General features: G+C 48.5%; 3 protein-coding genes across 9 annotated transcripts in view; 1 reads left to right on the top strand and 2 right to left on the bottom strand.

Annotated features, from left to right (window-relative positions):
- Window positions 1-561: 561 nt before the first annotated feature.
- Window positions 562-1,596, bottom strand: LOC117045049 (zinc finger protein 501-like; the record flags this gene model as incomplete). The annotated part of the gene is made up of 1 exon (XM_033145835.1): window positions 562-1,596. A coding segment is annotated over one exon (1,035 nt), but the record flags the coding sequence as incomplete, so codon positions are not given.
- Window positions 1,597-1,617: 21 nt separating this feature from the next.
- LOC117045050 (putative KRAB domain-containing protein ZNF788) lies at window positions 1,618-6,781 on the bottom strand (the record flags this gene model as incomplete). Its single annotated transcript, XM_033145836.1, has 3 exons — window positions 6,710-6,781; window positions 4,550-4,676; window positions 1,618-1,724 (listed from the first exon to the last, which is right to left on the bottom strand). Coding segments are annotated over exons 1-3 (306 nt in total), but the record flags the coding sequence as incomplete, so codon positions are not given.
- Window positions 6,782-10,054: 3,273 nt separating this feature from the next.
- Window positions 10,055-14,334, top strand: part of EMSY (EMSY transcriptional repressor, BRCA2 interacting) — a 44,090-nt gene continuing 39,810 nt past the window's right edge. For 4 of the 7 annotated variants that reach the window (XM_033145989.1, XM_033145988.1, XM_033145990.1 and 1 more), the window contains exon 1: window positions 10,056-10,181. The gene's annotated coding sequence lies outside the window, so the exon portion shown is untranslated. Of the gene's footprint in view, window positions 10,182-14,334 lie in introns of all 7 variants that reach the window. The other 3 variants (XR_004426409.1, XM_033145986.1, XM_033145987.1) reach the window with 1 other exon arrangement.

Raw genomic sequence — 14,334 nt, forward strand, 5'->3', positions numbered from 1 at the left:
AGGTACTATGTTGCCTGCCAAAGTCTCCTTACAGTTACAAAGTCAGGCTTTGCAGGGCTTCAAAGAAGCCATGTCGGAAGCGAAAGTAACAAGTATTTAGTCTATTGTGATGCCACAATGTCTGCCCGCTGTCTGAACCGGTCTCCGTATCCTGAGGGAGTGCGGGGCTTTTTAACACTCCTAACCAGTTATAATCCACAGGGTATTTGTCCAAAAATTCCCCCCCTTCGTCTCTGACCTTCTGGGGGGGGGTCTTTGTTTCAAACTTGAAAATTTAGCAAGTTAAAAGCAATCTTTTTCAGCTGCAGTGTAACTTCCTTTACCTTGGCTCTGCCACATTCGGGGGGGGGGGTGGACCTCCTGTTTAAATCCCCTCCGTGTTCTAATTCTTCTAAATTTTGAATTAAAAGTACTCACGAAGTCAAATTGACAGTCCAAATTGCAAGAAGAAATGAAGCGCTCTTTATTGCCAGCAGTCGCAGCTTCGCACAGCCAGGCTAGAGCTCGATCCACAGCGCCCGCGCATTCAACTCCGCTCGCTCCAGCAGCCCTTACTAGGGCTTACTGGAGAGTAGAGGAGGCGCAATGGGCACCCACCGGATCCCCACGTCTCCCGGTCACTCTACCTGGAGTTTTGCTGGGGGATCGTAGTGCGGTTACGGCTCCCCCTGCCTTGACAGCGCCGGAGAATCTCGGACAGAGAATTCTCCCGACTGGGCAGAATGGCGCTCTACCGAAAGTCCCCTCCCCTGTATGAATTCTTTGATGGGAAGTGAGATTGGAACTCTGACTGAAGCTCTTCCCACATTCCACACACTGATATGGTTTCTCCCCTCTATGAATTCTTTGATGGGAAGTGAGATTGGTGCTCTGACTGAAGCTCTTTCCGCATTCGAAGCACTGATAGGGTTTCTTCCCTGTATGGATTCTTTTATGGGAAGTGAGATTGGCACTCTGACTGAAGCTCTTTCCACATTCCACGCACTGAAAGGGTTTCTCCCCTGTATGAATTCTTTGATGGGAAGTGAGATGGGCATTCTGACTGAAGCTCTTTCCACATTCGAAGCATTGGTAGGGTTTCTCCCCTGTATGAATTCTTTGATGGGAAGTGAGTTTGGAGCTATCAGTGAAACTCTTTCCACATTCCACACACTGAAAGGGTTTCTCCCCTGTATGAATTCTTTGATGGGAAGTGAGAGAGTAGCTCTGACAGAAGCTCTTTCCACATTCCACACATTGATAGGGTTTCTCCCCTGTGTGAATTCTTTGATGGGAAGTAAGATTGTTCTTCTTCCTAAAGCTCTTTCCACATTCCACACACTGATAGGGTTTCTCCCCTGTATGAATTCTTTGATGGGAAGTGAGACTATCCTTCCTACTGAAGCTCTTTCCACATTCCACACACTGATATGGTTTCTCCCCTCTATGAAATCTTTGATGGGAAGTAAGATGGGAGCTCTGACTGAAGCTCTTTCCACATTCGAAGCACTGATAGGGTTTCTCCCCTGTATGAATTTTTTGATGGGAAGTGAAACTGTTCTTACTGAAGCTCTTTCCACATTCCATGCACTGATAGAGTTTCTTTCCAATGAGATTTTGTTGATGGGAAGTGGAATGGGAGCTCTGACTGTAGCTTCCTCCACACTCCAAATTTTTACACGGCTTCTCCTCTCTGGGAATTTTAATGTTGTCACCCTTGTTCTCAATTTCCAATTCATCACAATCTGCAAGGGAAACAAAAAGGGATTAGAGCTTCAGGAACAAATGGAGAAGAACTAAAGGGAGATGGGTGTGTGTTCATTACCTGTGTTGTTTGTCATTAACCAACATATTTATTACATTCTGATGAGTTGTTGAATGTTGCTTTGTTTGATATATAGTAGTTGTGTCAGGAAACTGTCCCCGACTCAGCGCAGAGTGGTGCAGGATGTTACAGAGAGTCCCAGTCCCACCTTGCCAGCAGTACCTCCTCTAGCAGCGGGAGGAGTGGTGAGGCATCCAGCGAGGAGGGGGAGGTCTCTCAGGGGGAAAGGAGTCGAGGCTCTGGGGATGCACGAGATCCAACGCTCACAGTTCTGCGGGCGATACAGGGGGTGCTCAACTTCAATTGCCTCAAAGGCATGGTGGGGTGAAACAAAAGGATGGGAGGCGGGGTTTTCGTATCCCTAAGCTCTTTTGTTGGGGTCAGAACCGGAAGGGACCATTCCCGGATTCTGACACCATTTGATACAGACATGAACTTTTCTGCTCTGCACTGGAAATAGTTTGCACAATAAAAGCTTTAAAAGAAACAGTGGAATCCTGACGGTTTACTCATGAGCAACTAATCAAGGACCTTACAGCAATCCGGGAATCACTGCAGTTGCTCGTGAGGAGGCTCCCAACGTCCAGGGAAATGCCACTATGAGCAAACCAGGTTCGGAGCAGGAAGCCTCCGGCGGGGAGCCAGTGGGTGGCAATAAGCGGCAGGGAGCATCGCAGGAGCTGGCTGCTCTAGCCAGAAGGGCTGAGGACCTTGAGGCATACGCTGCGAGGCTCGCGAGGTTGGAAGAGCGCAGGATGATAGACCAAGAGGCTAGAACGGTGCGCATCGGGAGGCTGCCAACGCGGGTGAGCAAATTTGGCAGGAACCCTCAAGAATACCTGGGGTTCAAAACTGAGATAAAATACACTTTGGACTTGCAAAAAAAAAACAAGTTTGCCAATGACCAGGAGAGTCTTTGTTGTATCCCATCTGGAGGTGGGAGCCAGGGAATGGGTTCGTCTGTTAATTGCAGCGGGAAACGATGCACTCAAGGACCTAGTGAAGTTTTTTGAAGCGATGGATGCGATGTTTACGAATGAAGTGCAGGGGGATGTGAAGCAGCTGGAGCTGCTGAACCTCAAACAGGTCTCTCTGACCATCCGCTCGTATTGGTCCCGATTCGCGATGTTTATTCACAAGCTAGGTTGGGATCTGCTGTCTGAACCCGTGCAGGCTCTGTTTAAGAACGGTTTGAATTCAGAAATGAAAGATGAACTCTTGCATGGTCCGAGGCAGAGGCTGATGGACGAATTGACGAAATCTGCACTAGCGATAGGCGTTTGTCAGGAGGCGCGCATTTTGGAAAGGAGAGAGTTCAGAGGGGAGCATTTCCAAGGCAACCGCATTCCAGTGAAGTCTTCTGGCATGACGCCTGGACTTCCTCCCCCCGAACCAATGGAAATTGATGGAGTGTGCGCAGGGGACGTTTCAAATGTCGCGGCTCCCAAGAAAGTGGAGGGGAAGGTCTGGAAGACAGCCAGGAAATGTTTCCTATGCAATCAGGCGGGCCATTTTGCCAAGGTTTGTCCCCAACGCAGAGGTTGGCAGGGAATGACAGGCACAGCAGTGCAAGAGGTGGCTGAAGAAAGCAAAATGCAGGGAAACGAAGGAACCTGGCTGCAGAAAAAGGGGGCAAGCAGTCAGGCGGAGCAGAAGTAGAGGTGCCCCAACCAGAGGCTCCCAAAGCTGGGATAGTCATTAGGGTTGTGCTGGAGCTTCCCAATGGATATCCAGTGGAGGTGCAGGCGCTATTGGACTCAGGCGCCAGCGCAAACCTTTTCAGTAGGGACTTTGCTTTAGAGCATCAATTGCATTTGCTTCCTTTGGACTTTCCTCTGCAGGTTACCACCATCGATGGTTGCAAGCTGCTGGGAGGGGAGATCACGCATCAAACTCCCCCCATGCGCATGACTGTGTTGGGACATTCTGAGACGATAGCTTTTGATGTGACTACGCTGGCTGGACCCCCATCATCTTGGGAATTAGTTGGTTGATCCAGTGGTCGCCTGGCATCAACGGTTGCTCACCTTCAGCTCTGCTCACTGCATGGAGCACTGTTTGAGCGTAGGAAGAGACAAGTGACGGAGTGCAACTGCTGCGGTGGCCAACTTGTGGGAAGGGGGCAGCATACTGGCAGAGTACGCTGATTTCGCGGAAGTTTTCAGCGAAAGGGAGGCCGATCACTTGCCTCTGCACAGGCCTTACGACTGTCAGATCAATTTGGTGCCGGAGGCCAAGTTGCTGGCAGGGAAGTTGTACTCCATGTCAAATCAAGAGATGCAAGATTTGAAGGAGTTCATTGTCAAGAATCTGCAGAGAGGGTTCATACGAGAGTCTTAAGGCTGTGGGGGGCAGCCCGGTGTTCTTTGTTGACAAAAAGAACACGAAACAGCACCCCGCTTGGTGGTGGACTTCAGAATTGTCAATTCCTTGCCCTGCATCGACGATCTGTTAGCAAGGGTGCGCAAGGGGAATTTTTTTTACGAAACTGGACTTGAGAGGGGTGTACAACCTAATTAGGGTCCGGGAGGGGGACAAATGGAAGACGACCATGTTCACACCCCTGGGGGCCTTCGAGTATCTTGTTCAAAGAAAAAACTGTAATTTACTGTTTATTGTGGGGGTGTTAGGTTCCCAGGTGTTATAGGGGGCGCTGTTGAGCTCTGTGAAAATATATGAGGTTGGTCATATAGAGGTTTTTTTTTAATTTCCAGGCAGATATGACAACCCCACAGGGAGCCTTACCAAGAGAGGCCACGATCCCACAATTCTCCTCCATGACGTCCTTATGCAGAGCTCTCTGGTCAGGATCCAGCAAGGCCCACTCCTTGTCCGTGAAACGAACAGCGACATCTTCAAAGCACACTGGACCCTAAAAGAAAAAGGCAAATGTCCTCCTCTGAGATAGCATCAATATGATCTGCTACACAATGCTCTCTTGTTTCCTTCCTATAAATTGCGTTATTGTTTCAATAGGATTGAGTTTCCTGCTTGGCAGGGGGTTGGACTGGATGGCCCTTGTGGTCTCTTCCAACTCTATGATTCTATGATTTTAATTCTGGATGCTTATTTTATTCTGCCTTTTAATTATGGGTATTCATCTCTGTGCAAATAGGTGGTACTCCATCTTGTGTTTTTCAAGTCATTCTGCCTATGCAAGCATTCCAGTTTGCCTGATGGAAGGATCCACTTTCTCCTCTCCTCGTGAGCTGCTCTGGGAAGGTTCCCCCCAATGCCCTAGAGCCAAATTCAAGGCGTTCATGGAGGCATGGAGAGGGGAAGGAATGGGGGGCAGGCCGCATTTTGCAGCAGACGGGGCTGGTTAGGTGAATCCAGGCCACTATTATTCTCATTTGTGCACTGCTTAGAAACCAATTTTAGAATTCACTGATGAATCTAGAAATAAAATACAGTGGTGCCCCGCTAGACGAATGCCTTGCTAGACGAAAAACTCGCTAGACGAATGGCATTCGCTAGCAGAAGGCTGCCCTGCAAGACGAAAAAGTCACTGGGGCTGCCTCGCAAGACGAATTTTTTTTTTTAGCGAAAACTAGCGTTTTGCATTGGTGCTTCGCAAGACGAAAAAAATCGCTCTACGAAGACACTCGCAGAACAAATTATTTTCGTCTAGCGAGGTACCACTGTAAGCCTATTTTGGATGGCCATCTGTCTTGGATGATCTAGCAGAGATTCCTGCAATGCAGGGGTGTCTCCTGGCTCTGAGAGACAAGCAGGGAGGGTGGTTTCTGGCAAAAGGAGAGGGAGCTACCGGAGGCTCCTCCTTATCCTTTTTTTATTTTTTTAAATAATCTTTATTTTTTTTAAAAAAAATAAAATACATTCATCATCTTAACAAAATAGCATGAAACAAAAAAGATTACAAAAATGTATTACAAAAGAAAAAAGGAAAAGGAAAAAACATCACATATATTAAACTTTTTCCAAAGCTTGAAACACAATCAATATTAAAAATGACTTCCAATTAATCTCACTGTATTTTACACATTAAACGTATTATGTCGCAGTTATACTTTTCTTAGTTATTTTCTTTTTATCTCTTTCGTTTTTTAAAAAAATCATCTTGTACCCAGTTCAGTCCAGTTCTGCCATGAGAAATCTCCCTACACCCTTGTTCACCAAGTATTCCTTAAAACATCTCCATTCTTTATGGACTGTTTGTTTTGTTTGTCCTCTTACCCTTCCAGTAGTCTTCGCTAGTTGTAAATACTCCACCATTAAGGTCTGCCAATCTGCTATATTAGGTAACATTTTGTTTTTCTAATTTCTGGCTATCAATACCCTGGCTGCTGTTATCCCATACATGAGTAATACCCTTTTTGATTTTCTTATCTCTGCTGGCACGATGCTTAATAAGAATATTTCTGGGTTTTTTTTTTAATGTACATTTCTTAAGTTCTTCGTACAGTGGTTCCCCGGGTTACGTACTTAATCCGTTCCGGGTTACAGTACATAACCCGAAAAGGACGTAACCCGAACAATTCGTTCTGCACATGTGCAGACCCAAAACCCCACAAAAAACACTCTGCACATGCGCAAATCGCGCGCACATCAGGCTGTGCTTCCGGGTTAGCGGAGTTCGTAACCCGAAAAGTGCGCAACCCGGAGCGTACGTAACCCGAGGTACGACTGTATATGTTATTCCAAAATACAAAATTTCTGGACAAGCCCTGTTAGCCCTTCAGCTTCTGACACTTCCTCTTCCCAGGCTTCTCACTCTTCCCGCTCTGACCACCCATCCTTCTTCTACCTCCACTCCTTCGGCTCTGAGTCATCTTTCCTTCTTGTTTCCCTGGATGTATCCTCCCACCATTCCTCTGTGCCCAACCAGTCCATGACATTGCTCCAGCCCTTGGCCTCTGTCCTCACAAGGCAGCTTCCCCTGACCTGATCTGGTTCCACAGCCACTGCTTCCCTTCTGCCCCAATGAAAAAACGGATCAGGAGGTCTTGCTGGCATCATTCTGTCACCTGCAAGAGAAAAAAGGTAAACAGGACACCAGGAGTGCCTGCTTCTCTCACAGGTGAAACAGGGCATCTCTAACTACAGATGGGCCTTTGAGAAAGCCTTACCTGCTGAGAGCATTTGGACGTTTGTGCCCAATTCATATGTTTGTTGTAGAGAAATACATCTCCCCTCCTCTGGACCCTTGTTCCCAACTGTCTCCCCCCAAAACAAGATGAAAAGAACCCTCAGATGAGTTGGAAAACCAACAGAATGAGACCAAATGGAGAAAACCCACCTTTCTCCTTACCCAGTGGCCTCTCTCTGGTGTCCAACAGAGGCCTTTCTGCCTCATAGGAATCCAGGTCCATTTCTGCAAAATGATCCTTTCCCTGAAAAAGAAACAAGGATTTGAAACAGAGAATGGGGAGAAATATTAGAAAGAGAATGACAGACTTGAAGGGTGTGAGAACTCATTCCATGGATGCTTTCCCAGAAAATGGATGGGCCATTATGGGATGTTCTCTGTCCTGTTTGGAGCCCCTTGGCAGTATCCAGAGGAAAGTCTCTCTCACCTGCTTTCTTTGTTCCTGCTTTCTCTCCTCTGCCTGACTCAGAAGGAAACCTTCGGCCAGGGCCACCGCCTGGGAACTGGTCTCCGCTCCACATTCCCTCACCCAGCTCTCCATCTCCGGGGGAAGGACAGCCAGGAACTGCTCCAAGATCACCAGGTCCAGCATCTCAGCTTTCGTGTGCCTTTCCGGCATCAGCCACTGGTGGCAAAAGTGGTAGAGTCGACTGCAAATCTCTCGGGGTCCTTTGGCCTCCTGGCAGCAGAACTGCCTCAACTGCTGGCTCTGCACCTCTGAGCGGAGGGTGTCCTCCTCACCCAGGATCATCTGCACTGGGTTTTCCCAGAATCCCCCACTGCTGCCAGTTTGGTTGGCATGGCCTCTTCCTGCTCCAGGGCCAGCTGAGTCTCCCTCATCCATCTGTGCTCTCAGGAAGCCTCTAAGAGATCGGAAGGAACCCTTTAGTCTTCTGCTGAGTTCTGTCTGTCAGAATGAGAAGCTCCAGGAAATCCTACAAAGCAAACACATTGTTCTGCTACAAAATTTGTAAGACAGGGTGGCAAAATGGTTCCCTGAGCAAGCATGGATGAGTCTTGCTGGGAACCAGGGCTGGACTGCACCGCATGTCAGACCATGAGCTATCTTTTTGAAAAGGAGGAGGAGGAAGAGGAGAAGAAATAAGTCTCTAGACTTCTAGCAATGCAAAATGTGGAGGCAACTGAAGGGATTTCTGTGAGATTAGTCAACCTGGTTTCTGCTGCCTTCCAGTCAATGCATGAAGTCATAACCGAGTGACAAGGGAATCATTTGTATCTTGTGAAAAAATGGATGCTTGGCTCTAGTGGGGGTCCTCACCCGGGGGTCCTCAGGAGTTGCTCCCCACCCCCACCCCCTTTTCTTGCACTTGGACTCTCTGCCGCCCTCAAGACAGACTCCTGGGTTAGGATCCCTTTTTCTTTGCTCTGAGGGCCAGGTCAACCCCCTAAGGGCCATGTGGGCGGGGCCAAAGACATCTCCCTTGAAATTTAGGTGAAAAAATTATAATAATTATTATTCTATTCGATAGCTTAACACACACACAGCCATTGATGCCAAGATTCCTGGAGGCTCAGTGAGTAGCAGCACCCATTTCCAGCTGGTTTTCCAGCAACAATCCCTTTGGGACAGAGAGGATGTGGTCCTGGGATGCCCTGCTCTGGGTGCGAGGGGATTGCTGCAGTGGCCTCCGTGTGGAGCAGCCCTTGGAGACGACTGGGAAACTGGTCTGCAATGCAGCAGCCAGAATATGGGCTGGGATCCCTCTCTTTATTCCTGGCCTTTCTCTCCCCCCCCTTTCCTTCCTTCCTCCACGTGGTTTTATTTGGGGGGGGTGGCTAATCCACCTCCTCGTCCAGCTTTGGAAAAACTTTTGCACATGTTCCCTCTGTTGTGCAATGGCGCTGAGTTCAAGTCCTAGGGACTCCTTTGTTTAAAGAAGGGAGATTTCGTGGGAGTCATTTTTTTCCTCAAAGGCAAAATGAGTTTGGGATCCTCTGATCTCCAGGAAGGAGAGCGTTGCAGACCTCGCCCCTCCCTGGCATGACCCTCTCCTCCCCCTGCATGAGCAGATCAGGCCCCCCAGGCTGGCATCCTCCCCTGCTGCAGCCCTGGGACCCCCCCCCCCCGCCTCCCCACTGCACCCTCTGGGGGGAGAGAGAGAGAGAGGAGACTCACCAGATCCCAGGAGGGGGACAGCCATGCAGCCCTTGCAGGAGAGGACTGGGGAGGGAGGGGCCTTGGCTCTGGAGGACCTGGCCCCCTCTTGCTTCCTGGCCTCTCTAGGAAGGCAGCTCAGTTCCCTTTAACCCTTGCAAAGCCGAGTCCGAGTACAGGGGAGTCCCATATGCCCAAAGATTTTGTCCCTGTGCCTTGGGAGTGGTTGAGTCAACTGAACATATTCTTCTGAGCTGCCCATTTTATGTAGACCTTAGACAAAAATTTATAGCTCCACTGCTATCCCAACCTAGTCCTGTAGACAGAGAAAAACAGGTTTTGTTTTTGCTGAATAACTTTACTGGACCAACAGCATCCTTGGTGGCCAAATTCCTTTTTTTGGCCCTTAAGTGCCATAAGGTTAAAATTGACAGCATTGACATGGGTCTAAATGTATAACCTACTTTTATTGTTGGCTTAAGTGTCATGTTCCTTTAGATGCTTAGTCGTTTTAAACTTTGTATGGATAAATCCTTGTTTTCTGACTGACGGTCGAACAAAATTTTGATGATGATGATTTATTAAATTGATCAGGTGAGTGTTCTCCTTTCTAAAGAGGCAGGTGCAATCTCCACGGTTGCTAACAGCATAACGTTGAAAGGCTAGTGAAATATGGGGAGACCTAGAGCATCTGCTTGGCATGCAGAATGTCCCGGGGCCAAGAGTTTAGCAATGGCCGAGACCCCCATTGGCAGAGGGGCTGGACTAGATGCCCCTCGGGGGTCCCCTTCCACCTCCACGAATCTAGGGTTGCCGGACCCCTCCTCCTCGGCCGCCCCTCAGCCAGAGAGCTGCGCTCGGGAGCCGGAAGCGCTTTGTTGATTTCCAATCCGCCGGCGTTCGAAGAAGCGAAGGCTGGAGAGCGAGCGAAAAACTACACCCCCCAGAATGCCTCGGGCGCCGGCCTCCTTTCTCCCCCCTCCCTTCTGCGCGTGCTTCCCGCGCCTGCGCGCGGCGCCCTTTTCTGCCCGCCATCTTGGCTCCCTTCAGCTGGCGCCGACGCCAAACAAACCCGCCGCCTCAGAAGCCGAAGGTGCCCGCCGAGCCCGGGCGGCGCGGGATCCATGGTCTCCCCGGGGGAGGATCGGCAGGTGGGTCTCCCGGGGAGGAGGAGTTGGGAAGTGAGAGGGTGGGGAGGAGAGCGAGGAAGAAGAGGAGGAGGAAGAGCAAGACCCTCCTCCTCCTCCTCCTTTGAAAGGGGGGGGAAGGGCAGGCCTGTCGCAGGGAGTTCCTCAGTTCTCTCCTTTCGTGCTTGCCTCTCCTCACGTTTGTGGATTTTATCGGCATAAACTCAGGAGATAAGCTATTTTTCGCTTACAACATCTTCTCGCCTTCCCCCCCCCCTTTTTTTCTTTTTTGGAGGGGTGGTGGGAGACAAAAATAGTAATAATTCGTCGCCCTTTCCGTTTCCTCCAACCCCAGTGGGATAGGCAGCTCCCTGAATCTCACAGAGATTTGATTTCCCTCCTCCTGTCTTTTGTGTGAAATAAATGGTCGCCTTCCTCCTCCTATTCTAGTCCATCCCCAGCTTGAATGGGAGCTGATTTGCCTCAGTTCCAGGACTGGCTGTGGCAGCTCCTCTGCAAGCCTCTCTTCATCCTCCTTCGTCTCTTTTTTGTGTGTGAGGGGTATAGAAATAATGGCTTCCTTCCTTCCTTCCTTCCTTCCTTCCTTCCACCCTTCCACCTCTTTGCATCTACATCTCCCGCTGTTTCCAGGTGGATGGGCCAGCTTCCTACACCGAAGGAGTTCATTACCCTCAATTATAGGATCGCTCCTTTTCCGCCTGCCCCTCTTCAACCCCCCCCCAACACCATCAAATATTTGGGAAGAAGAGAAAATAGAGATACAAACACCATCGCCCCTCTTTCCATCTCTTCTATCTACTACCCCCATCCCCATTGATTGGCTGCTTTCTAATTTTATTTTATTTCCTTTCCCCTCCCCCTTGAATTTTTTAGAGTGTGGGTGTGCTAATGGGGCTCAGAAGAGAATATATGTGGGTATCTGTAATTTCCTCATTCCTGCCTCCCACCCTCTGCTTTCGGAGGAGAGTCAAAAAAGACAGAGAACTGTAATTTTCCCTATCTGCCCCCCCTGTCTTTCAGCTGTTCGATTTGACTGATAATTCTCCACCTCTCAAGTCTCACCCCACCCCATCGCCTTCCTTTCCATATCATGTAATATTTGTGTATATTGTAGTTTGGCGTAGCCTCTTATCTGCTTCCACTGCTGATTGGTTGGTGCCTGGTTCTCCTTTATGTGCATTTGGGCTCTTACTACCTTTGCTCTCTCTTCCTCCCAGCTTCCTTTTCCTCTTCCTTGATTTTGGTTTACTGTATTTCTCCTCCTTCCCCATGTGTCTCCCTTCTCCACCAAAAAAAAAGGGGGGAGTAATTTGGGTCTGTGACTGTTTCATTTCTCCCTGACTTTCTCCTCTTCACCCCCCCCCCCCGTCTGATAATTTTTTCATGCATTTCTTTCTCCCCAGCCCTTTCCCTTCCCGTATATATCTATATTCACACACACCTTTGTGTGGGGTGCAATAAGGAAATAACTGCCCACCCCCTCTGTTTAGCGCTCCTTGGTTGGTGCTACTTTGCATGCATGCCTCCCTCTTCCCCAATTCATCTCTGTGGTTTTTATCTTGTTGTTTTTAAGGGCAGGAAAGAAAGAGCGTTTTTGTGTCCCATCTCCCTCCTCCTTGCGCGCCATTTGATTGATTAGCTTAGCTGCTTTTTCTGTTTCTGCCTCTGATTCTCTTCCCTTTCCTCCACGGGGTTCTTGCCAAGTGGACCCATTTCTTTCTTTCCCACTGGGGATTCCTCTGTGGCACCCCCTCCTCCCTGCCTCCCTTTTCCGGCCTTCTCTGGGGTCTGCTTTTCTCCTCCCCTTAATCCTCATCATCCACCATTGCAAACAGTAGTGGATAGTTAGTCTGTTGTTGCCTGCGGGGAGGGCAGGCGAGAATGAAATATGCCCCTTCAGCCTTGTCTTTCCCACTTTGACAGCTTCCTTCTCAGTGTGGCAGCCCATTTTGAACCCTTTTCCTCACCAAGCCTGCAGCCTTGAGTTTGCCTACTTGTGAGGAAGTTGTGTTGCTCTTGGTTGATTTGACTCTTAAGTGAAATAGGATCTGGTTCTGCAAGAATCAGCAGCGTGCACACACAAAATCAGTGCTTCATTTTCCATCTTGGGCGTCAGTTTTTATGTCCATCAAGTTTTTAAGGCCCCAGCGGCCAGTTCCTACATAGCATGATGGACCCATCAGGCCAGGGATGGAAAACTTGTGGTCCTCCTCCAGATGTTATTTGCCTGCAGCTTCCATCTTTCCTGACCCTTGACCTTCCATGCCGGGCCTGATGGAAGTTGTAGTTCAGCAACATCAGTCTGATGGCACATTTCCTGTCTGCCCTAAGGCTGCATGTACAGTTTGTGTGTTCCTCTTCCTCTTCTCATCAAAGTTTTTTTGTTTTGTCAGAACATGTATAAATTTGGGGTGGGGAAGAGTGGCAAACTCTTCTGAGATCCTTCAATTAAAAGCATTAATTAGGCTGCAATCCTGACCACACTTACCAGAGAGTAAGTCCAGTTGAACTCAGATGGGCTTAATGTTTAATATGCACAGAATTGCACTGTTAGTTAACTAATTGGTATACAAAATAGGAAATTCTTTCCAGTAGCACCTTAGAGACCAACTGAGTTTGTTCTTGGTATGAGCTTTCGTGTGCATGCACACTTCTTCAGTATCTGAAGAAGTGTCCATGCACACGAAAGCTCATACCAAGAACAAACTCAGTTGGTCTCTAAGGTGCTACTGGAAAGAATTTCCTATTTTGTTTCGACTATGGCAGACCAACACGGCTACCCACCTGTAACTGGAATTGGTATACAGAGAGGGTAAACTTGAATCTGTGAGGCTTGGAATTAAGGACACACAATTACCATCCTTTTCCATGTATAAGACCAGATTTTTTTACTTATAAATTATGTGAAAAACTGTAGGTCGTCTTATACACGGGGCCGTCTCCCCACTATTTTCTTAAATTGGAGTCCCTCCAATTGTTCATGGTGTCTTATACATGGAAAAATACGGTAATTTTTGACTCTCGCTTTGGCTCTGGTTTATTACTTTTTAAAAAATGGAAAGAAGAAACTGCAAATACGAAAGCTGACCTTTTCTCTGCACAAGTAGCGTCTTGTTCATTAAGTCATCTCTTCCTTCCACGTGTCATAAAGAAGGCTTTGATAACAGGCAAATGTATTCAAGTTTAATTGCTCAACTAGTTAAGATGTAGCTGATCTGTTTTAAAATCAAAATCCTTAGGTCTGTTGACAAACCAGTTTAGCGTCACATGCTTTCCTGGCTGTAACTGTTTTTGGGCTGCCAAATCCAGAACATTTATCCGTGACCTGAGGGCCTTGCTGCCAGTGTGTGGGTGTGGGTGTGGATATGCTGTTTAGATAGCTCCAGGGGGGCTATTAAGGCTGAACTAACCATTAATTCATTGCTCTGTGGTGGAGGGCCCCAGCCAGGTTTGCAGTGGCTTAATGAGGACTGTGATTGTATAATGTTAGTATCAAAAGGTAGGGTGTATGGGGTTTTAGGGGAGGGGGAGTAGCTCTGGTGGGGGACGTGTTGTGCTTCTCAGGGGTACCTTGTCCACCTTTGGTCCCCACCCTGCACTCAGCCTCCACCTGTGGCTCTTAGAAGCTGTTAGCATGTGACATCGGCCACATCATGGGAAATAGATTTGACCGACCAGCTAAACCAGGTGAGGGTAGCTGATAGGTGTCAAACCCTCGGTACGTTGGGGACTTCCCCTGCATGTGAAGACAAGCTCTGGCGGATTGAGCAATAGTGGGTCCAGTTGTCAAGAAGGCAGTTTCTACATGTGCTGTAGAGCAGGGGTAGTCAACCTATGTATACCTACTGCCCACTAATGCATCTTTCTTGATGGTAAAATTCCCTTACCGCCCACCAGTGCCCGATGGAAGGAGGATTCAGCTTGTGCCGTAGAACCCCCTACCGCCCACCTAGAATCTTGAAACGCCCACTAGTGGGCGGTAGGGACCAGGTTGACAAACCTTGCTGTAGAGGGAAGTGAGGGGCAGATGGGACTTGTCTTCCTGGGAAGGGAGCCCATCTTGGAGAAGGAAGGAAAACTCTGATCCTAAACCTCCTCTGTCTTGAGGGATATCTTCGGGAGAAGAAAAGGCTAAGGAGTAGAAACCCTACAAAAA

Source organism: Lacerta agilis, chromosome 4 (assembly GCF_009819535.1).
Source record: "Lacerta agilis isolate rLacAgi1 chromosome 4, rLacAgi1.pri, whole genome shotgun sequence".
Classification (NCBI taxonomy): Eukaryota; Metazoa; Chordata; class Lepidosauria; order Squamata; family Lacertidae; genus Lacerta; species Lacerta agilis.